The sequence below is a fragment of the Trichechus manatus genome, unplaced genomic scaffold, assembly GCF_000243295.1.
Source record: "Trichechus manatus latirostris isolate Lorelei unplaced genomic scaffold, TriManLat1.0 scaffold00081, whole genome shotgun sequence".
In the NCBI taxonomy this organism is placed as follows: Eukaryota; Metazoa; Chordata; class Mammalia; order Sirenia; family Trichechidae; genus Trichechus; species Trichechus manatus.
In genome coordinates this window covers 8,754,542-8,777,255 of record NW_004444017.1, presented here as the reverse complement: position 1 = coordinate 8,777,255, position 22,714 = coordinate 8,754,542, and the positions used below count along the sequence as shown (strand labels likewise).

At 45.7% G+C, this 22,714-nt stretch overlaps 1 protein-coding gene across 4 annotated transcripts in view; it reads right to left on the bottom strand.

Moving 5' to 3' along the window:
• ELK3 (ETS transcription factor ELK3) overlaps positions 1–22,714 on the bottom strand; it is an 86,776-nt gene that overhangs the window by 17,605 nt on the left and 46,457 nt on the right. For 3 of the 4 annotated variants that reach the window (XM_004381243.2, XM_023735731.1, XM_023735732.1), the window contains exon 3: positions 4,320–5,114. In XM_004381243.2, coding sequence (XP_004381300.1) covers positions 4,320–5,114 — 795 coding nt within the window. Of the gene's footprint in view, positions 1–4,319; positions 5,115–18,664; positions 19,016–22,714 lie in introns of those variants that run through there. The other variant, XM_023735733.1, reaches the window with a different exon arrangement.

Here is a 22,714-nt window from a genome sequence, read left to right as displayed (position 1 = left end):
ATATATTAACCCCCTGAAACAGCTCCTGGGAGAGGGAATGTCAGAGAATCCAAATCCTATATTAACTCCAAAACCAGTTGCTGTCGAGTCAATTCTGACTCATGGCGACTCCATATGTGTCAGAATAGAACTGTGCTCCACAGGGTTTTCATTGACTGTAATCTCACACAAATAGATCACCAGGCCTTTCTTCTGCAGCCCTTCTGAGTGGACTCAAACCTCCAACCATTTAGCAGCTGATGGGGTTAACCATTTGCACCACCAAGGGAATCCTACCTTGACTCCAGGCCTACCCTAATCCTAAACAACCCGAGGCTCTAGTCCGAAGTCAAGATAAAACAACTTGAATATCCTACGCTATTAAGGAAACCACCTGGGTGAAATCGGCCAGAGAATTGGGCTTTGAATACCATACCCCAAGTCCTGACCTTTCTCTGCTCTCTCTGGTTTCCCCCTCCTTACCTCTTTTCTCTCTCCCTCTCTGCCACCCATGGGCAAGCCACCCATGACACTCCTGGAAGGTGAGGGAATCTCAAGGTGGGGTTTGAGTCCTGAGGTACGGGCTCCTCACAAACACGGCATGACTCCCTGAGCTCTGAACAGGTTTAAAGCACTCGTATGCCCTCCCTCCTTTGATCTAGGCTCTCTCTTGGCCCTGGCCACCCTACTTCCACTTCCCTAGCCTTTGCCTCCCTGCCCTCGGGAAGCCCCAGTCTCATTTCTTGGACTTCCTAGTACTAACTCAAACTTCAGGGCCACGTCCTCTCAACTCATCTGCCTAAAGCACAGGTCCTCAGTGAAAGCATCCTATACTTTCCCCTGTCTGCTTTTAGGTCATTCTAGTAGGTTCTGTCCTGGGGTCTTAAGCTTTGTGTCCATTCATTTGCAACCACCCTCTAACCCTGTCTCATGTCAAGTTCCTTCCTCCCCTCAGCCCAGTCATACCTTCCCTCAGCCCCACCGAGGGACTGTTGTGGTTAGTGCCGTTGAGTCAATTTTCAGCTCATAGTGACCCCGTGTGACAGAGCAGAATTGCCTCAGGGTTTGCTAGGCTGTAATCTTTATGGAAGCAGATAGCCAGGTCTTTCTCCTTCGGAGCTGCTGGATGGTTGAAACCACCAACCTTTTGGTGAGCAGCCGAGTGCTTAACTATTGTGCCAGCTGGGGTACTTCACAGTATCTAGTCTAAAACCACACAGCAAGCCAGAGCAAATCTCCTCTGAGCCGACTACAGGGCTAGCACCTGTTCCAGTCGGTTCAGAAAAGGAAATACAGGCTGGCAGAGAAAGCAGATATTGAAATCAGAGTTGGGTTTGGCCTGGCTTTAGACCTCGCTAAACCTTATAGTTGTTAACACAAAGGAGGTTAGGGGAGGCGGTCCTGTGATTGTCCAGCCCGGCCTAGTTTCTCAAGTCACTTCTTTGAGCTATCTCAGGAGCCACTGTTTCAGAACCATTTACTCAGCAGCCCTTAGTCACTGGACAGTTTTGCTTTGTTAGAAAATGCCCAGTTTAAGAGCACACGTGCTCATTCTGACCCATAACTGAGCCCTCATCTCATCCTTCTGTGGTGGCAAACATGTTACCACCAGATTAAAAAAAAAGTAGTTGTCGAGTCATCTCCAATTCATGTTGACCCCATGTGTGTCAGAGTAGAACTGTGCTCCACAGGGTTTTCAATGCCAATTTTTCAGAAGTAGATTTCCAGGCCTTTCTTCTGAGGTGTCTCTGGGTGAATTCAAACCACTAACCTTTCCAGTCAGCAGCAGAGCACATTAACTATTTGTGTCACCCAGGGACTCCTACCACCAGCTGACAAGCTTGACTTGCCATGAAATCCCTGAACCACAATCTGGAGAAGCCATGCAGAGGGAAATGGCAAAGACCTGCCTTGCAGACCTCAAACTTCTCCATGACCCTGAACTTTGCCATCATGATCAGGGATGACAGGGCATTTCCCCAATGATGGTTCTGCAGAGAGCAGCTGTGACTTTTACTTAAGAGCATGGCCTCTGGAGGCAGACTCACTGGGCTCGAATTCATTCCTACCACCTATTTGTTGTGTGATCCTGGACAACGTTACCTTACTTCTGTGCCTCATTTTACTTAGCTGGAAAATGGGATGCTAATACTATCTACTTCATAGGGTTGCTAGGAAAAATAAACAAGGGGATGCATGTAAAGTGCTTAAAATAGTGCCTGGCACATATGAAGAGCTACAATAATGTTGATATTGACGACAAGAATGCTAACAATTACAGAGAGAGTGTTCCACCTGCTTAAACACACGCCCACACCCTGGAGGCACAATGCTCAATGATAACAGTACCTACCAGTTGTAGCTCACTGACTGTGGCCATTATCCCATTAAATCCTCCCAACAATCCATTTTCCAGAGGTGGGCACTGGCTCAGAGTGCAATTTCCCACAGCCACACTTCTACTAAGGGGTGTAGCCAGGCATTGAATTCTGCCCCATGACCTCACAGCCAATGCTCTTAACCACTAAATTGCATCCACGTTTTCAAGAGAAGACAGAAATATGGTTTACTGCCACCTACTCATAGCGACCCTACAGGACAGAGGAGAACTGCCCCCATAGAGTTTCCAAGGAGCACCTGGTGGCTTTGAACTGCCGACCCTTTGCTTAGCAGCCACAGCTCTTAACCACTGTGCCACCAGGGTTTCCACTTTGTCACTCAATGTATATTTTAAAGGGAGCCCCTGGGTGGTGCAAACAGTTAATGTGCTCAGCTGCTAACCAAAAGGTTGAAGGTTTGAGTCTACCCAGAGGCACCACGGAAGAAAGGCCTGGCAATTTACTTCTGAAAAATCAGCCATTGAAAACCCTATGGAGCACACTTCTACTCTGACACACATGGGGTTGCCAGGAGCTGGAATCGACTTGATGGCAACTGTATTTTTTGGTTTTAGCTTGTCTTTGCCCTGCAACTGCCATCTGGACAACAAAGGACATGTATTTTACTTAAAGGAAGAGTCTACTTTATCATTGGGGTTGATAACAATGAAGACTTTCTTCTCCCATGACTTTGTTTTCTCCCCCACGTGATATGGACCTGGGTTTCCTCAGAGTGCACTGTTTTTAGTACAGAATCTCTTCCTCACTGTTTGGTATGGCCCTTACATTTCTTTTGAATGACTCACGGAACACGCACAGCTCCACAGTGACAACAGCAATGGTGCTATCAGTTAACATCTATTTTCTTGTTAACAGTAAACAAATGGCTACTTATTAAGTGCCCCCAGAGAGGGCTCTGCCATAAAGACTTCACAAAGCCCAAATGCCTTCGGAAATGTAAACTGGCCTGCTCAAGTCGCCCTAGGAAATAATGGTTTAAATCTGCTTTGATGGCCAGTGTGCATGTTACGTCTTATGTCTTACGATCACTTTACGCCACTCAAAGCAGGAAAGCAATCAAGCATCTTTCTGTAACCAAGACAACCAAACCTTTTCTCTTGTGGGCACTTTGGTCTGAGGATGGAAAAGCAATTTCCCTTCACATGTCCCACAGATTGTAGGACATGAGGAATCCTTGGGTGGTGCAAATGGTTAACGCGCTCGGCCACTAACCGAAAGGTTGGTGGTTTGAGTCCACCCAGAGGCCTGGCAATCTACTTCTGAAAAATCAGCCACTGAAAACCCTGTGGAGATCAAGGACCCAACAGATAGATCCTGATCAAAAGGAGGAAAAACGTAGAATAGAACTCTAACTCATATGGAAACCAGACTTACTGGATCTGTTGAGACTGGGGCAACCCCCGAATCTAATGCCCAAAAATAATCTCTAAACTTTGAACTGAAACTATCCCATGAAGCCATCATTAAACTAAACAGTAGTTTAGCCCAATGAATGAAGAATGTTTGCCTTGAACATAGAGCTCTTACAGTGATCTATATGAGTGTAAACTAACAACAGTTAATCTAAAGCACAGATGAGAACTTTAAGGAGCAGAAAGCCTAAATAAATGGTGATGAAACAATATGGGTAGAGACAGTGAGAACGTTGACACAGTGTGAAGTACATAACCGATGTTATTAAACTGTTCATGTAGAAATTGGGAATGGATGTATGCTTGGTTGTGTATCTTGCCACCAAATATACGATACATATATTTTAGAAAACCCTATGGAGCACAATTCTCCTCTGACATACATGGGGTCACCATGAGTCAGAGCTGACTCGACAGTCACTGGTACAGATCATGGGCCCTAGGGATTATCTTTTAAAGGATGGAAGGAAGTAGTTTTGTTTGTTCTTTCTTCCTTTTGCTAAACCAGGAGGACAGGGCTGGCTCTTACCTGTGCGGTGAAGAAGGCTGGGGTGAGGGATCCCGAGGGCAGAGCTGGGCTGTTGAGGGCAATGGAGCCAATGTCGGTGCCGGAGAGCACCAGTGGGGGTGCAGAGATTTCCAAGCCTTTGGGTTTTTTGGCCTTTGGGGGGAGAGACGGAGACTTGGTCTTGGAGCCTGATGACAGGTTCAAGGGCTCCAGGGAATCCGAGTCATGGCAGGCAGCCTCCAGGAAGAGGCTTCTGTGTTCAGAAGGGAGGGGTGAGTTGGGGGACAGGGATGGGGACCTCGATGAGGAAGGTGACGCAGAGGAAATGCTGGCGGCATTTGGCAACATTAAGGAGGAGATCTTGGCTGAGACGGATGAGGCCAGGTAAGCAGACGCAGCTGCGGCCTCGGACGTGGAGGGCAGGGACACCACAGGCCTGGTGACATGCTTGTTGGTTTTATTGGCCACAAACCTGATGACAGTCCTGACTTCTTCAACAGGAGGGCTGCCTTCAGGCTGCTCCTCCAGCTTCTCTGTCTTGATTGCCTTGAAAGAATCTGGTGGGTTCTGTAGGGAGTTGATGGTGAAGGACGAGTACAGGCCTGAGTGGATGTATTCATTGCGGCTCGTGCTTTTGAGGGCCGACAGGCTGTGTTTGTGTGCCTCGCGGACCTCGGGGGGCAGCTTACAGTCTCTGTCCTGCAGCAAAAGACTCTCCCGGCTGATCTCCACCGCATGCGGATCCATCTTCAGTATCTCTGGGAAAGAGACAAACTTGTACACAAACTTCTGCCCAATCACCTTCTTGATGATGTTCTGTGAATACAAAAGTGGACAATTACAATATTAGTGCACCAGAGAAACTAAGTAAGAGTTATAGTGGTGAATTTTGTCAGCAAACACATGGACGTATTCCTGATTTACACGTTTGCTAAAGTGTTGTGGAAAGAGGAATGAGAGTCAGAAAAATTGATGTTGTATTTTGGTTTTACCAATTACATACTAGCGGCGTGATCTCTGGCAAACTGAGTGTCATTTTTATTTTCCTTATCTGAAAAGGGAGTCCCTGGATGGTACAAACAGTTAACATGCTTGGCTGCTAACAGAAAGGTTGGAGGTTTGCATCTATTCAGAGGTGCCCTGGAAGAAAGGCCTGGTGACCTATTTCCAAAAGAGCCCAACCTTGAAAACCCTATGGAGCACAGACTACTCTGACACACATGGGTCACCATGAGTCAGAATCGACTGGAGAGCAACTGGTTTTTCATCAGTAAAGTGAGGATTATTATACCTATTTGTATACTAAGAGTTGCCATTTCATAAGCACTTACTATGTGGTGGCATTATCCATACATTCTCATACAATTTGTACTAAATCTGTAATCCTAAAAGGAAGGTGGTATTATTCCCATTTTAAGAATTAGGACAATAAGCTCAGAGTGCTTAAATAACACACACAGCCATACAGTAAGTAAGTGGTAGAGGTAGCCCTTCCTTAACCATAATGCAGTATTCTCTTACCCACTCCTGGGAGTTGTGAGAATTCAGGGAAATAATAACGTGAAAGTATTCTGTAAGCTGGAAAGCATTATAGACATGTAAGTCATTATCACCAAGCACCACAACGTTTTCTTAAACTGCAACCATTTTTTTCCTTTTTAATTTTCTGCCAAGAAAGTCACTGGAGGAAAAGCAACTTGTCTGCTTGGATATTGACGGCATTAATATGGTATTTGAAGTTGCTGGAATCCACTTCTGGCTCTTCAGTTTGTGGCTCTGGTCCTCAAACATTAAGATGCAAATGAAAAACAATCATCATTGCTAAAGCTTCCACACCCCTTTGGGAGGACAGACTTTATCTTAAAGGCTGTACTGTTCTCTTTTTAATTTATCTTTTATTTTTTCCCATACAAAAATTTATACATACATTATTATGTAACTAATTTTTCTCCCCATACTGTGACAGCACACTCCTCCTTTCCACCCGATTCCTCATGTCCATTCAACCAGCTTCTAACCCTCTCTGCCTTCCCATCTCACCTCTGGACAGAAGCTGCCCGTTTAGTCTCTTGTATCTACTTGAGCTAAGAGGCACACTCCTTACGAGTATCACCTTATGTCCCACTGTCTGCACTGCTCTTGAAGTTTATTAGATTGATACTATCAAATACTGTCTACCAAATGCTTGCTGTGGGCCTCACCCTATGCTTGACTCTCTAATCCCAGGAGCTTAAAAAACCAAAAAACCAAACCTGTTGCCGTCAAGTCGATTCCAACTCATCGCGACCCTATAGGACAGAGTAGAACTGCCCCGTAGAGTGTCCAAGGAGCGTCTGGTGGATTCGAACTGCCAACCTTTTGGTTAGCAGCCGCAGCTCTTAACCACTACACCAGAGCTTAAGGGAGACATAAATAGTTTCCCGAAAGCACAAAGAACTAGCGCCATCCTGTGGGGAAAGGTCCTGGAATGTTTCCTTATATACCACTTCTTCTAAAACTTGGTATGAACTCGGGTTAAAAAAAAAAAAAATCAATTTCAGGAGAAGAATTTTAGAAACAGCATTTATTGAGCACTTCTGTACTAGGTGATTTACACAAGCTATCTCATTTAATCCTCACTAACTCTCTTGTAGGGTGGGAGGAAGCATCCTTAAGACCTAAACAAGCTCAGAAAGAGGGGGGCCATTTGCCCAAGAACCACAGATCTACCAGTTGGTTCTAAAGACTAAGCTTTTTCACATTTCCACATGTGAATTCGGGGAGAGAGACAATTAAAATAACCCAAGTAGAGACAAAATTTAATCAAACTTTGATCTTCCTTTTGTGATCATAGTTTGGTGCGTAAATATATTATGTTGACACCACCCAGGGACTCCCTTGTTACATTACACTTTCCTATTTGCCTTTTCCTCCTTAAGTGAATCATCAAATCGCAGAAGGGAATTTATCTCATGGTTGGGAGGGAAGGGCACACTGAGATTTTCAAGGAGGAATTCCTCAGGGCAGCCACCTAAAGTGGGGACACACAAGAAATCAGCACAAGAAATCCCAATAACTTGACTCCCAGAGAAAGCACGTTTCACACCAGCGCGCAGCAGCTGCCAGGGGGACACACTGGATTCGAAACTGAACAGTCAGTCCAATTGCCCGGCAGCCTTGAGCTCTGGCCTGCAGTTTAACCCCAAGTCCTATTTACTCCATCTGACCTCATTCTCATGTTCAAACTAGCAAAGTGAAAGCCACTTACAAACCTTCAGAGAAATCTGTGAACCTTCAAAGTTTCTACCAGGTGTAGCACCAGGCCTGGATAGAGAGCATGCTTGGAAAAATCCGTTCCCAGCAGGAAAACATTACAGGTGTTGTTGGACCCAACCTGACCCCTAGTCAGTTCTTGTTAAAAAGTAAGCATGCTTAGGACAAATAGTGTACACGAACCATGGCTTCATCTACTTTGAGACCAGAAGAACTAGATGGTACCCAGCTACCACTACCGACCTTTCTAATCAGGGCCATAATAGATGGACCCTGATAGAACGGGAGAAAAATGTGGAACAGAACCTCAAATTTCTAAAAAAAGAAAAGAAAAGAAACCAGACCTACTGGACTGGTTGAGACTGGAGGACTCCCCGAGACTATGCTCTGAGATATTTAAACCTTGAACCGAAACTAACCCCTGAGGTCACCTTGCAGCTAAATAACAGACTGGATCACAAAACAATGACCTGAACATCACCCGTAAGTATTGTGCTCCTTTAAAAATATCACCTATATGAGACCAAATAGTCAACAATTACTTTAAAACGAAGATGAGAATGTAAGGGGGCAGGGAGACTAGATTAATGGAAATGGAACAACCAGAACAGAAATAATGAGAATGCCCATGCAAAGTGAAGAATGTAAACAATGTTACTGAATGACTTGTGTATAATTTATTGAATGTGAACCTAAATTGCTGTGTAAACCTTCACTGAAAACACAATAAAATATTATTTAAAAAAAAAAAAAAAAGAAAGTATGCTTGCTTGCTGCGTTCATGCTTCCTCTGTTAAAATTCTAAGGTATTTTTGCTTTTAGCTCATATTTTTCTCCCTGGGGAAAACTTTATTTTATCCTCAACCAGTTTGAACACTGATCTAAACTGAGTGAATTTTTAGACTCCAAATAATGCCACAGAAGAAAAGACAAAAAAGAAACTGTACGGTCAGAATCATTTCTTCTGGCCGGTCTTCATAAACTAACTGTAAACACACAAACAAAAACCTGAATTTTTTTTTATGGATATTCAGAATATAATGTTTGAGGAGGGATTACACTCATGAGAGAACCAAGAAGTATTCTGGGGCTATGACAAGAAATGCCTCTCCTCAAAAAATGGTTGGGAATCGAAAGACAGTCTCAGATTAAGGGCTGGGCCTTTATGTGTTAAAAAGAACATGAGGTACAACTCACATGTTCATCAACTGGTGAATGAATAAACAAAAGGTGGTATATCCATACATAATCTTATGGTATTATTCAGCCATAAAAAGGAATGAAGCACCGAAACATGCTATAATATGGATGAACCTGAAAATATTATGCTAAGTGAAACTAGTTAGACACAAAAAAACCACATATTGAATGATTCCATTTATATGAAATATCTAGAACAGACAAATCTAAAGAAATAGAAAATAGATTAGTCATATCCTAGGATTCAGGGGTGGGATGGGAGGTTTGAGGGGGTAACAAAAAATGGATATGGGGTTTCTTTTTGGGGTAATAAAAATATTCTAAAATTGATTGTGGTGATACATACTCAAAGCCATTGAATTGTACACTTTAAATGGCTGAACTGTATGATATGGATTTATATCTCAATAAAGCTGTTTAAAAAACATGAATAATCTTAAGTATTTTACATGTTTAAATGGAAGACAGTGGGAACTTTCTGGAAGGCAATTGTCATAACATGTTAAACCCTTCTCTGAGTACACTAAAAGAGACAACAAGGACGCTAAGTTGTAGCCCAGCAAGAAGGGCCCTTCTCTGTAGGCAGAGTCACCAGGACACCAAGAGAGCGTCTAGGAAATGATACACAACAACTGGGTTAGACATGATTTAATAAGCTCACCCAAAGGAGGAAGTTACTGTCTTGAGAAAGAACCAGGGCAGGTCTTGCTTCTCTAGAGACCAACTGGAAAGATGGATTAGATCTGGCTACTAAGACAATAAGGAGCCCTGGTGGCATGATGGTTAAGTGCTCAGCTGCTAACTAAAAGGTTGGAGGTTCAAACCCATCCAGCAGCTCTTTGGGAGAAAGACCTGGTCATCTGCTTCCATAAAGATTACAGCCAAGAAAACCCCATGGAGCAGTTCTACTCTGTCACATGGGATCGCTATAAGTAGGAATCAGCTGGACAGCATACACCACCACCACCAAGACAATCTGAAACCGCTGCAAGGGCTAAAAGCTGGAAATGGAATAAGCAAGAAGAGGGTAGGTAGGGTCCGATAGAGTACGTAGCTCAGAGCGAGGTAGCCTCGCGTGGTTGAAAGCCCAACTCCACATGGGGGTATCTGCTCACATGAGGGGGAGCTAGTAAGGAAAGCCGCCCCGCCCCTGCCAGGATGCCCACAGCTGGACAAACAGGCAGTTAGGCAGGCTCAAAGATGGTGTGCACTTCTTACTTCTAGGACATAACCGAGGAGCATACTGATGGCATGTATGTTTGAAAATCTCTCTGTGGTCTTCAAAGGGAAGTTTCCTTCCAAGAGTTTGCCCATTCCAAGAGTTTGTGAGGGGTTTGCTGAGAAAACTGACAGTGTAAGGGAATACTAATAGGTATAATATGTGTTGTGCATATATTATCTGTCAGGCTCTGTACCGTGAACTTGACAGCCATCAACTCATTTGACTCTCTAGGAGGTTAGAACTATTACTACCCCCATTTTAGGGATGAGTAAACTGAGATTCAGGGGGCATAAGTTACCCAGGGTCATAAGCTAGCACTAAGGGAAGCTGGATGGCTCCCAGGCAGTCTGACTCCAGAGCTCTTGGCCACTTTGGAGGGTGGGTATAGGAACCTGGGCTAACTTGAACAGTCCAGAACATGGGAGCCCTTGGGCATGCGCTTTTATTATGACAAGTGATGAGAACAGTTAGAAAAAGTCTGGTTCTCACCCCTTCATTCCCAGACACACAAGTATTTGTTACTTATAGTTGCCTGGTAACCTGACAAATGCTTGTCTGTGTCCGGTGGAGCTAAGTGACTCTCCAGAGTGGTTCTAGAGAGACAGTTGCACACATCTGCTTCCCTTTACATATGGTAGACCTCTTCATTTGTAATTTCCCATTAAATACATATTTACAACAAAGGGCTGACCTCTTCACCCAGCATTCCATGGGAGGTTACAGGAGCAAAGACAGGGCCGACTTCTGTGAGGGGGGCAAGCAACATCCATCTAAACACACACCAAGTGGCAGTTCCAGAAGAAAGTGGAATACCAGGTACTGAAATTAACTCCACCATCACCACATCCAAGTCGGCGTATTCAGAGTGCAGGAGCCTAAGAGGCCAGGAGCCCTTTGAGGGCAGGACTATGTGCAGAAGCATTGAAGGGTCCCTTCCCAACTCATCAGCCACCACTGAAGGCATCTCTGCTGATCCCATGAGAGTGTCCCTCAGTTATCTTACCCTAATGGGACAGTGAACACTAAGAGAGCAAGTCGTATTTCCATTTCCCTTGGTGCTATATGCTGCCCTAAAGGTCCTTGAGTTTGCACTTGTCTACTAACCTAAAGGTAGGCAGTTCAAACCCACCCAGCAGCACTGTGGAAGAAAGGTCTGACGATCTGCTTCTGTAAAGATTACAGCCAAGAAAACCCTATAGAGTAATTCTACTCTGTAACACATGGGGTCTCCATGAGTCGGAATCAACTCGACGGCAATGGGTTTGGTTTGTTTGTTTTTTTTAAATATGCTGCCTTGGCAGGTTACAGGCTCACCTACGAAAATTGGCATGTCCACAGGTGTATTTCAGTATGTACACACAGAGTCAGCTCTGCCTTCTAGTCACTTTTCAAGAAGAAAGAGCCACGTGCAAATAATCCCAAATAGTGGATAAATTAGATATATCTCTATTAAGTATTATGATTTTTAAAAATTATATAAGGTGCTAGGTAATGAAAAGATTCTTGTTGAACTGAATTCACCTTCTTAATGATGACATTATTAGGATAACATTGAGAGTTAATAAAATGTCTGTTGAATGTTCCGTAGGGAGAAATGACCCAGGAATGAAGGCAGAGGTTTAACCCCAGCATGGGATGGAAATTTTCTGTGGCTAGTCCCCAGGTTGGTGAAACCTCTCGTTATGAATCTCACACGTAGACCTGCATGTATGGAATTGGGGTGCTTTTCTGCTTGCATGTTTAAACCAAAATAAATATTCAAGGCCATATGCAAACCCCGCACACCTCCTGTGAGCGTTTAATAAACTGTAATTTCATTTATCCAGTCAGCCATTTGCTCAGCAGATCTTTGCTGCATGTGCCCACTTTGGTGTGGCACCCAATTCTGATCCATCTGGTTTTCATGTGTTCTGACTCGTTACTCAACCTCTTATTTCTCTCCACTTCCCAGGGGCTGCTCCTGGTTCCAGGAGGGATCAGACCTGATGTGGGTGCCCCATGGTGATGGCTCTGGCTCCTTTGATTCTCCACTATGTGGGGGCTCCCAGAAACTGCAGGACTTCTGCCCTCTGATTTTGCAACTTTTCTCCCTAATCCTCAAAATTGAGCAATGTCGGAGCTCACCAAGAAAGAAACAAAGTTTGTGCAGAAGATTCTTCCTAAGAAATAAAACCAGCTGCCATCAAGTCAGTTCTGAGTCATGGTGAACCCATGTGTGTCAGAGTAGAAATATGTTGCATAGGGCTTTCAATGGTTGATTTTTTGGAAGTAGATCACCAGGCCTTTCTTCCAAGGTACTTCTGAGTGGCCTTGAACCTCCAACCTTTTGGTTAACAGTCGAGTGTGTTAACACCCACACTCCTAACAAAAAGCCTGGACTTTTTCTTATTCTCATCACTGACAGCAGGGCTGGGTAAGGAGGACAGAGTAGGAGAGGACCTTTCCTTAAGTATCTGTTTGACCCTATCACAAGGGCTGTTAAAAGGAAGGGTTCTAGACTCACTGCGGAGTCCAAATGCCAGTCCCATCTCTTACTAGCCATGTGCCTCAGTTTCCTCATTTGTAAAATGGGGACAGACGGGACTGAATGAGATAATCCACATAAAGCTTATAGCTGAATGCCAACAGATCCACACATGATAAGCACACAATATATGCCAAATATTAGTATTATCATCATCATTCTAATACTCCCTATTTAAGTAAAAACAAAACAAACAAAAATACCACTCTCTGTCAGCTCCAATGACAAATTAATAGTCACAAATTAAACCTCTTAGAATGCTCTGCAGATTCTACTTGCTTTAACCAATGTTTTGGGTAGCGTGTTCAGTTGTATAGCAGACAGAATTACATCTGGTTTGCATATCTCAACCAAGCAGGGAAAATATGATGTTTTATTTAGTTGGGTTCAGACAAGAAATAGATGCAAGGATACTGTGCCTAAGATGGTCAGCACTTGACATTGACTGTGAAGAAAACCTCACACAGTCCCATCAGTGGGGTGAGTGGGGGATGGGGGAAGGAGTGCTCACCCTGCAGGGAGCAGCAGATGTGAACAACTGCTGAATCCCAGGGTTCTGCTTAGATTGCGATCGCAGCCCACAACAGAGACACTCACGGCACGTCAGACCCTATAAGGTGGTGCAGACGCTAACCAGACACCCCAGCTGATCTCAACTGTTCACAGATGCATCTCAGAGCAGGAAACTTGCTGCCCAGCTTTGTGGTGTCTGTTCTGGCTGAGGTCTCTGATCAGGGCTCCTAAGTGAGGGCGATGGGGAGCTGCTGGCCCTAGATGCCTGTCACCAAGATCGCTGGGGCAGGCGAACAAGGAGCTGCAAGTTCAGGCCTGAGTAGACACACTGGACAATGGGTTTATTTTTGGCATGTTCATTGCATCGTTGGTAGACACCCTATGTGAAAGGAAATCAGTGGAGAGGAAGGGCAAAGGCAAGAAGCAAGAATTTATGAGGGCCTACCACGTGCTGTGAGACATTGGTGGTTCAGCGGTAGAATTCTCACCTTCCATGTGGGACATCCGGGTTCAATTCTCAGCCAATGCAGCTCATGCACAACCACTACCTACCTGACTGTTAGTGGAAGCCTGCATGTTGCTATGATGGTGAACAGGTTTCAGTGGAGCTTCCAACTAAGATGGACTAAGAAGAAAGGCCTGGTGATCTACCTCCAGAAAATGAGCCAATGAAAACCCTATGGATCATAAGCATCCAGCCTACAACTGATCATGGTGATGGCACAGGACCAGGCAGTGTTTCGTTCTGTTGTGCATGTGGGTGCCATGAGTTGGGGGGTGGGGAGGGCTGACTTGACGACAGCTAACAACAATGACAACAGCCACGTGCTGTACACACAGAACCACCTTGGCAAGATGGGTCTGTCATACCCATTTTAAAGATGAAGAAGTCGAGGCTCTAGGTTGAACAGTAAGGTTCTTGCCAATTTTTGACCAGATAGGGATGCGTTAAACGATTAGGAAAGCCATACAATGAAATACCATATCGCCATTTAAGAGGATAGTACAGGTTAACATCTTTGCATGTCTTTAAAATATATATTGGAAATAAAACTGAAATAAAATATACATTGGGTAGAAAAGGCAGCATGCAAGAGATGATCCCATTAGGTTAATGAAACAATTATATGTATTTAAATAAGTGGAGAAAGAAAAAATCATCTCAACAGTGGTAAAATAAAGTCTGACAACGGTAGGATTACCAGTGATTTTATATTTCTTTTTGTTTATCTGTATTTTCATATTTTAAAACAATAATATGAATTTAATATGTATTACTTGTCCAATTAAGGCTTTTTTTTTTTTTAAGAGAAAGAACCAGGCTCTGAAAAGCTTAATAGGCCAAGATTGTTACTAGTGAAGCTGAGGTTTGAACCCAATCTTTCTAAAGCCTTTTCTGTTCCACCACACCCTTTCCCAGAAAGCAGCTGCACTTAGCCCAGAGGCCGCTTCTAAAGTTAATCTGCCAGGACCCAGGCGCTCTGCATTGCAGAGTAACAGTGGGGCTAACTGCAGAGGGCCTGGGAAAACCAGTTTCCTAGCTAAAGAAGCACGGTCCTTGCTCAAGAGCAGTTATTTCTAGTCCCCGGTGATGAAGAGCCCAACCTTCCCGAAGACCTGTTCTTTAACTGCAAATAGGACTGCCTCTGTCCATCCCACAGGGTAGATAAGCTGCTTGCTCTGATGGGACATGCTGGCACAAGGCACTGGGGGGTTGGGGGGAAAGGAGGGGAGAGCACAGCGGTCCCCCTGCAGCAGACTGGGTATCAGAAGCCCACCTCTAAGCCATATGACATCCAAGAGTTGAGGGTGATGGGAAAAACAATAGGAAGCTAATACCCACAATACACAGCCTGGTTAGGACACCCCACCCTCCCCCAGAGCGGCAGGAGTGCTTGCAGAGAGTGCAGGGAGGCTGGTCTGTCGCCTGAGCTGAGCAGCAGCTCACACGAGGGCCAGGTGAGTCTCGGGGGTCAGGTAAGCCTAGGGGACCAGATGCTACAATGGAACAAGCTCTAGGGTGGACATACCAGGGTTTGAATCCCAGCTTCTCTACCTACTATATGACCTTAGGAAAGCCATTTAACTTCCCTAGGTTTCAGTTTGGAAACCCTGGTGGCGTAGTGGTTAAGAGCTCAGGCTACTAACTAAAAGGTCGGCAGTTCAAATCCACCAGCCGCTCCTTGGAAACTCTATGGGGCAGTTCTACTCTGTCCTATAGACTCGCTATGAGTTGGAATCGACTCAATGGCACCTAACTACAACAATCACATCATTGTTGTTAGCTGCCGTCAAGTTGGCCCTGACTCATGGTGACCCCAACCATAAATGAACCAAATGTTGCCCAGTCCTGTACCAACCCCATGATCAGCTGTGGAAGGGACAACATTTTGTTGTGATCCACAAGGTTTTCATTGGCTGATTTTCAGAAGGTGATCACCAGGACTTTCTTCCTAGTCCATTTTAGTCTGGACACTTTGATAAAACCCGTTTAGCATCATAGCAACACGTGCGCCTCTGCTGACAGATGAGTGGTAGCTGGGCATGCGGTGCATTGGCTGGGAATTGAATGCAGGTCTCCTGCATGGAGGGTGAGAATTCTAACAGTACTACCAATCATGTTGTTGTTAGGTGCCGTTGAGTTGGTTCTGACTCATAGCGACCCTATGTATAACAGAACGAAACACTGCCAGGTCCTGCGCCATCCTCACAATCGTTGTTATGCTTACCAATTATAAATGTTCTCAAAACATGTCCTCTCCTGCAGTGGAATTTTGCTTAGTCAGCAATGATCTAATGGTATAGAATGCATGTTACACCACATTGTCTTTCCACTTTAATCTGCCTTCAAGTAATCAAATTCCTTATGTGGGTACTTCACAGTACAGTTTTCAGAGGGCTTATGCATTATCTCATTTAAGCCTCACAACACCTTGTGAGGCAGGCAGGGGTCCTGATATCCATTTTACAGATGAGGGAGCCAAGACTCTGAGCTGAATTCACCCTACTAGAAAGTACCAGGAGCCCTGGTAGCACAGTGGTTAAGAGCTTGGCTGCTTACCAAAAGATTGCAGTTCGAATTCACCAGCCGCTCCTTGGAAACCCTATGGGGCAGTTCTACTGTGTCCTATAGGGTCACTATGAGTCGGAATTGACTTGACAGCGATGGGTTTCGTTTGGTTTTGGTTTAATAAGTAGCAGAGGCCAGTCTCCAGGCCACCGGCTTCCTGGCCAACACCCTTTCCTCAGCGCTTTGTTTGGGTTTCCTTCCAGACCACGTCTGACTCACTCCTTCCTGACACAAAACCTGAACTGTCCTCTCGCCAAAGTTAGAACAAGTAATCCCTGTAGGAGTCATGCTCAAAGTTCCTTCTCTTTAACAAGCAAACATTATTTCAACAAATATTTAACAGACACTTTTCTATCGAGGCTCCATGCTAGGTTCTGAGGAACAAAAAAGCAAGCAAATCCGGCCTGTGTCCATGAAGGGTCCAGCTGCTGCTGGGATGGGGCAGTGGCTGACTTTGAGTCCTCTTGTTCTCTGTCACCTAAACTAGAGAAGATACAGAGCTGTTGGCTGGCTGTGGTGAGCTCTGCTATGGATTTGCTTTGGGCACATTCACCTCACACCTGCCACTCTCAGGATCATCTATGAAATGGCTTCTTGGACATGAGAACCTGAGCTGGTTCTAACTGGGGCACCCATTCTCCCCTGTAGAGGGCTAGGTGGTGTCCCCCAAAACTCATGTCCACCCAGAACCTCAGAATGTGACCTTATTTGGAAATAGAATTTGTCTTAGTCATCTAGTGCTGCTATAACAGAATACCACAAGTGGATGGCTTTAACAAACAGAAGTTTATTCTCTCACAGTCTAGGAGGCTACAAGTCCAAATTCAGGGTGCCAGCTCCAGGGTAAGGCTTTCTCTCTGTAGGCTCTGGAGGAAGGTCCTTGTCATCAACTTCCTGTGGTCTAGGAGCTTCTCAGGGCAGGAACTCTGGGTCCAAAGGATGTGCTATGCTCCTGGCGCTGCTTTCTTAGTGTTATGAGGTCCCCCTGTCTCTCTGCTAGCTTCTCTCTTTTGCATCTCAAAAGAGATTGGCTTAAGACACAATCTAATCTTATAGATTGAGTCCTGCCTCATCAACATGACTGCCAATAATCCCATCTCGTTAACATCATAGAGACAGGATTTACAAACACAGGAAAATCCTATCAGACGACAAAACGGTGGACAATCACACAATACTGGGAATCATGACCTAGCTAAATTGATATACATATTTTTGGGGGACACAATTCAATCCATGACATGCTGCCACAAACCAACGAGCACCAAGAATTCCCAGGAGCCACCAGAGGCCACCAGAGGCCACCTGGGTGGCACAAACCTTTAAGCACTAGGCCAGTAATCAAAAGGTTGGCAGTTTGAGTTCACCCAGAGGGACCTTGGAAGAAAGGCCTGGCAATCAGTTTCCAAAAGTCACAGCCATTGAAAAACCCTATTCTGACACACATGGGGTCACCATGAGATGGAATTGACTTGACGGCAGCTGGTTTGGTTTTTTTGGTACCAAAAGCTGGAAGAGGCAAGGAAGGATTCTCCCCTAGAGCCTTCAGAGGCAACATGGCCCTGCTGACATCTTGATTTTGAACTTCCAACCTCCAAGAACTGTGAAAGAATGAATTTTTGTTGTTTGAAGCCACCAAGTTTCTGGTGATTTGTTGTGGCAGTTATACATATGGTCACCATGAGTTGGAGCCAACTCAAAGGCAACTAACAGCAACAACAAAGGACACTCATACATTGCCCTTCTTAACGTCATCTCTGTCCAGCGGGGCAGGGGAGGCAATGGAATCTGTATTCTCTCCTGGGGTGCACAGGCTGCCCTTCACACTGTTGCTATGTTGTCATAAGGTACTAGGGTAGGTGCAGCCGGCCCATCCTTCTCCTACAGCTGAAGTGTGGAGCATGTACACTCGCACGTACACACCCACCCTCTCTCACCCATTTCAAGTCTCTGAGAATAAAGTGCTGCCAGGAAACGGTTCTAACTCCGGCTCTGAATTGGCTGACTCCTAGGGGAGGTTTACTTGTGGTTTGCGCTGAGATCTCTTTATTCTCTAAGACCGGTGAGCTGCAGCGTGAACTGTCTCACCAAATTTGGCTGGCCTGAACCCAAAGGCTCCTCACTCCTGCTGCCTTGAGGGACTATGGTGTCTTGAGGGCGCTGCAGATGAGAAGCCCAATCTTGCTGGCCCAGCAGCCACGCTAACCCGAAGGCTCAGACTGGACTTTCGTAGCATTTATTCCACCCCCCTCCTTGGCTCGCTGCTGCTTCTCAATGGACCTGGAGCCCTGTCTCCCTCTTGGCTCCCTTTAAACACTCAAGGGTTTTTTTTTATTCAAAGAGCTCTGGAGTGTTCATAAAATAAAATGTAAAACTGCTCCCCAAATACAAATCTTCTCCTATTTCCCCTGCTGGGTGGGGGAGTTGCTAACGAGGACCTTCTCACTTCCAGGAGCCACCTGCCGCGCAGCCAGATGGTGTGGGGGAGTCAGAAGCCAGGTGGTCTGGGAGTGTGATCTTATCCTGGCTTTGCCACCAATGCACTTCAAAAATCACCTCACCTCCTGGGTCCTCGGTTTACTCACCTGCCAAAGAAGGGGGAGATAGGGCAAGATGGTTTCTTAAGTCCTCTCCAGGGCAGACATTCCAAGATGACAATCTTCGTTCGATTCTATGTAGGAGTGTGTCTATCTGTTTTTTATTCATTTACCCAACTTTTATTATACACCACCACACCCTGGCACTGCAGAGAACAGTGCTGGGAATGGTAACGTAGTCTGGTAACGTAGGTCTGGTGACGGCAGAAGAAAAAATCTCAGCTGTGAGGGAACACAGAGCAGGGAAGCAGTCGCCATGTTCAGGCCCAGGTGGAGGACGCTGGCAGAGAAATCAGCTGGAGGAGGTGAAATGGGAGTTGAGTCTGAAGAATGACCTGGAGTGGGCCAGTCAGGAAAGGCAGAGGGCCAGGGGCTGAGTGTCCAGGGAATGATAAGGTTCGAGTAGTTTTTGAGGGAGGGTGGCGGGACCTAGGGGGTGCAGGAGAGACACTGGGAGGACCAGATGGTGAAGGGAGTTTGGGGTCTTTCCTGGAGGCCACAGACAGCCAGGGAGACTCACAGGTAGAGGGGTATTGTGCTCCCATCTAATTCTCTTAAGCAAGCACCATTTGGAGATGTGGGGTGTTCTGAGGCCATAGGGACATGACTTGCATGTGTGGGCAGGACCACCCAGCCCACCAGAGCCACCACCTCATGCTGTCAGCCAGTTTTAGCTGGCTCAGAGAAATCTTCCAACAGTTTTTCCATCATCATTTCAATCAACAAATGTTGAGGGCTGGTTATAACCATCAATATTAGGAAGACAGGATTCAAGTTTGGGCTCATGGCTCTGCAACTATGTGATCCTCTAGCTTCAAAATCCTGAGCATGGACCTGGGAGGTCTAGACTCCTAAACTGAAAGTTCTACCACTTACTAGCTGCTTTGCTTTAGGTCTGTTACTTCACCTTTCTGAGACTCAGTATTCCCACCTAAAAATGGGCCCAATACCCACTGTGAGGACAGGGGTCTCACTAGTATCAGAAAAATGAGTTAATAAATATAAAAAATACCTCGCATGGTGCCTGACTTAAAACAAGTGCTCAATAAACGTGAGCTTCCCCTTTTTATGTTATACATTTGGGGTGGGAACACAGATAAGTTGTTAGAGAACAGGCAGAAGGTGGAGAAGAGGCCATATACAGGAGCAGCTGGGGTGGTGGGTGGATGGTGGGTGGTGGGTGGATGGTGGGTGGTATGATGTGAATGTTAGGTTTTCTGTCAGCTTGCCTACACAACCACTAAATTTTCCTGCATCTAACAGCCCAGAAACAGGAACGTTCACGCTGGCAGACCTGGATGCGGTGTGGGCTTGGGCAACAGCCTGACGTCAGTGGATTTGGCAATGCGGCCAGTGCTTTGGCAGCTGAGCGCCGAGTGCGGCAGCATCCTCATCAACACGGTGTTTATGCGCTCCTGAGACTCTCAGTTCATCCTTGTTTCTTAGCAACTGCCCTATTTGGGGGAACACTGAGTGCCACAGGGAAGCTGGCTTGAAAGCACGTGCAAGCTGGGCAGTACCCTCAATCTATACATACTGTCCCCCCACTCCCCTCAGTTACCAAGCAATCCCTTCCCAACCCGGACCCTGATGTCAGCGGCTATCTCCTGAGGCGATGTGACCAGATTGGAAGACCTCCATGAGCCAACTCGGCCTCCCTCCAGGTCTCTAGGCAGCTTCCAGGACCAGAAACTTTCAGAAAAGGCCCTGGCTATCCTCCTTGGCCCCCAGGCAAAGCCCAGTTGCCATCTGCTATAGTTCAAGCTAGCTAAGCAGTTGCTATTGCACAAAGGAAAAAGAAAAAAAAAACAACATTCAACAAAACACACCTGGTCTTCAACACTCAGGCCGAGCACTAGGCACAGAGGACACCTTTCATACATAAAATGCCCTGAATGGAGTCCAGGGTAAACGGGTCTTCCATGAAATTCCACAACCAACAAAGGCATTCTAGAAAGTTCCAGGATACGAATGCTTGCTGGACTTTTGTTCTTTCTCCACTCTGGCAATATACCATTTTATCTTTGCAAAATTTATTTTGGGGAATCAAAGAATTCCACCAGGGCCAGGCTTCTTGGCATAGGCAGCCAATCTCCAATATGTATTATTAAGACTAACATTTTCCTGTTGTGATTGCACACCTAATTTAAAATGAATTATCCAATTAAGTCAAGAAGGTGATGCATTCTACTTCCAGGAATATGCTGCCAGTGACTCTGTCTTGAATGTTCTCCCCTAAACCCTCTCCAATAAAAGAAAGATTATTCGGTACATTGTGAGGATAAGCCGACATGTTACTGTGGAGATGGGAGGATTTTTCATCATATCACCATTTTCATCTCCTGATGAGAAGGGAGTTGGCAATGCTTTCAGCCTCCCCCTGGGATGAATGTTCACTGCCAACAACAACAAGGACAAAAGCTCCATTGGATGGGAAAGGAGAAGGGATTGTGTGAGCTTCCAGGTCTCTTTTTGTAGCAATCTAGAGTTCACGCTCCTTAGAAGCGAGGATGGCAAGACTTTGGCTCACTTAGTTTAGATGTCTCATCAGGAAAGACCAATTGCTAAAAAAGGACATCATGTTTCATAAAGTAGAGGGTCAGTGAAAACAAGGGAACTCTCAATGAGATGGATTGACACAATAGCCACAACAATGGACTCAAACATACCAATGATCATGAAGATGGTACACATTTTGTTCTGTTATACATAAGGTCACCGTGAGTCAGAGCCGACTTGACGGCAACACAACACAGAGTCCGTGGTTTCAGCTTCCTATGAGTAAAAGACAGCTGCCCAGCTTTTACTAACACCAAAAATTCACTGCTGTCTCATAGCAACCCTATACGACAGAGCAGAGCTGCCCCATGGGGTTTCCAAGGCTGAAAATCTTAACAGAAGCAGACTACCACATCTTTCTTCCATGGAGCAGCTGGTGGGTTCAAGGCCAGATGCCACCATTTTCCATCTCCATCCCGAGTGTGATGGTGAAGACTGTGTGTCAGCTTGGCTGGGCCATGATTTTCTGTGTTTACGTGTGATCACTCCCATGATGGGATCTGCTGTGAGTAGCCAATCAGTTGAAAGCAGTTACCTTGGGGGTGTGGGCTGCACAGACGTTCTGGCTTTTTACTCGCTCTGGATCCTGTGGCTGCCTCCTGTTCGTCTGACCTACGGTTCTTGGGACTTGAGTTATCAGCTTATCTGCCGATCTTGGGATTCCTTGATCTTCAAAGCCTGTGAGTGGAGCCCTGCTCTCCGACCTGCCAATCTTGGGTTCGCCAGCCCCTGTGGCTATGTGAATCGGGAGAAGCCCATACCCTAATCCCTGGACTTGGGACGTTCCAGCCTCTACAATCACGTGAGTGGTGTCTTTGATATAAATCTCTGTCTATATATATATTTATATGCTTTACTGGTTTTGCTTCTCTAGAGAACCCAGCCTAAGACACTGGGGCAGTTCTAGAGAGGGGCCTGCAGGCACAGATGCAGAAGGTGTGATAAGGCCAGCCTGTCCAGCAGAGAGAAATGGATTCATGGTAACTGGCAGAAGCAGATCAGGGGTGTGGGGTCAGAGTGTAAAACTTCAATGTTATGGAGAATAAGAGGAGACAGAGATTTTTATTTCTAAAATGCAAATCTGATCATGATGCTCTCTTGTTTACAACCTTTATTGGCTCTCCATCGCCCTCACTATAAGGTTCCAACTCGTTTAGCATGATCTACAAAGCCCCTGGGGCACTGATGGTTCAGTGGTAGAATTCTCCGCTTCTATGTAGGAGAAGAGAGTTCACTCCCACCCAACGCACCTCACGTGAAGCCACCACCCCTGTTAGTGGAAGCTCGCATGTTGCTATGAGGCTGAACAGGTTTCAGCGGAGCTTCCAAACTAAGACTAGGAGGAAAGGCCTGGTGATCTACTTCTGAAAATCAGACAATGAAAACCCTGTGGATCACAACGCCCCCAGTCAGTCACAGGGATGGTGCAGGACCAGGCAGTGTTTTGTTATATTGTGCATGGGTTACTGTGAGTCAGGG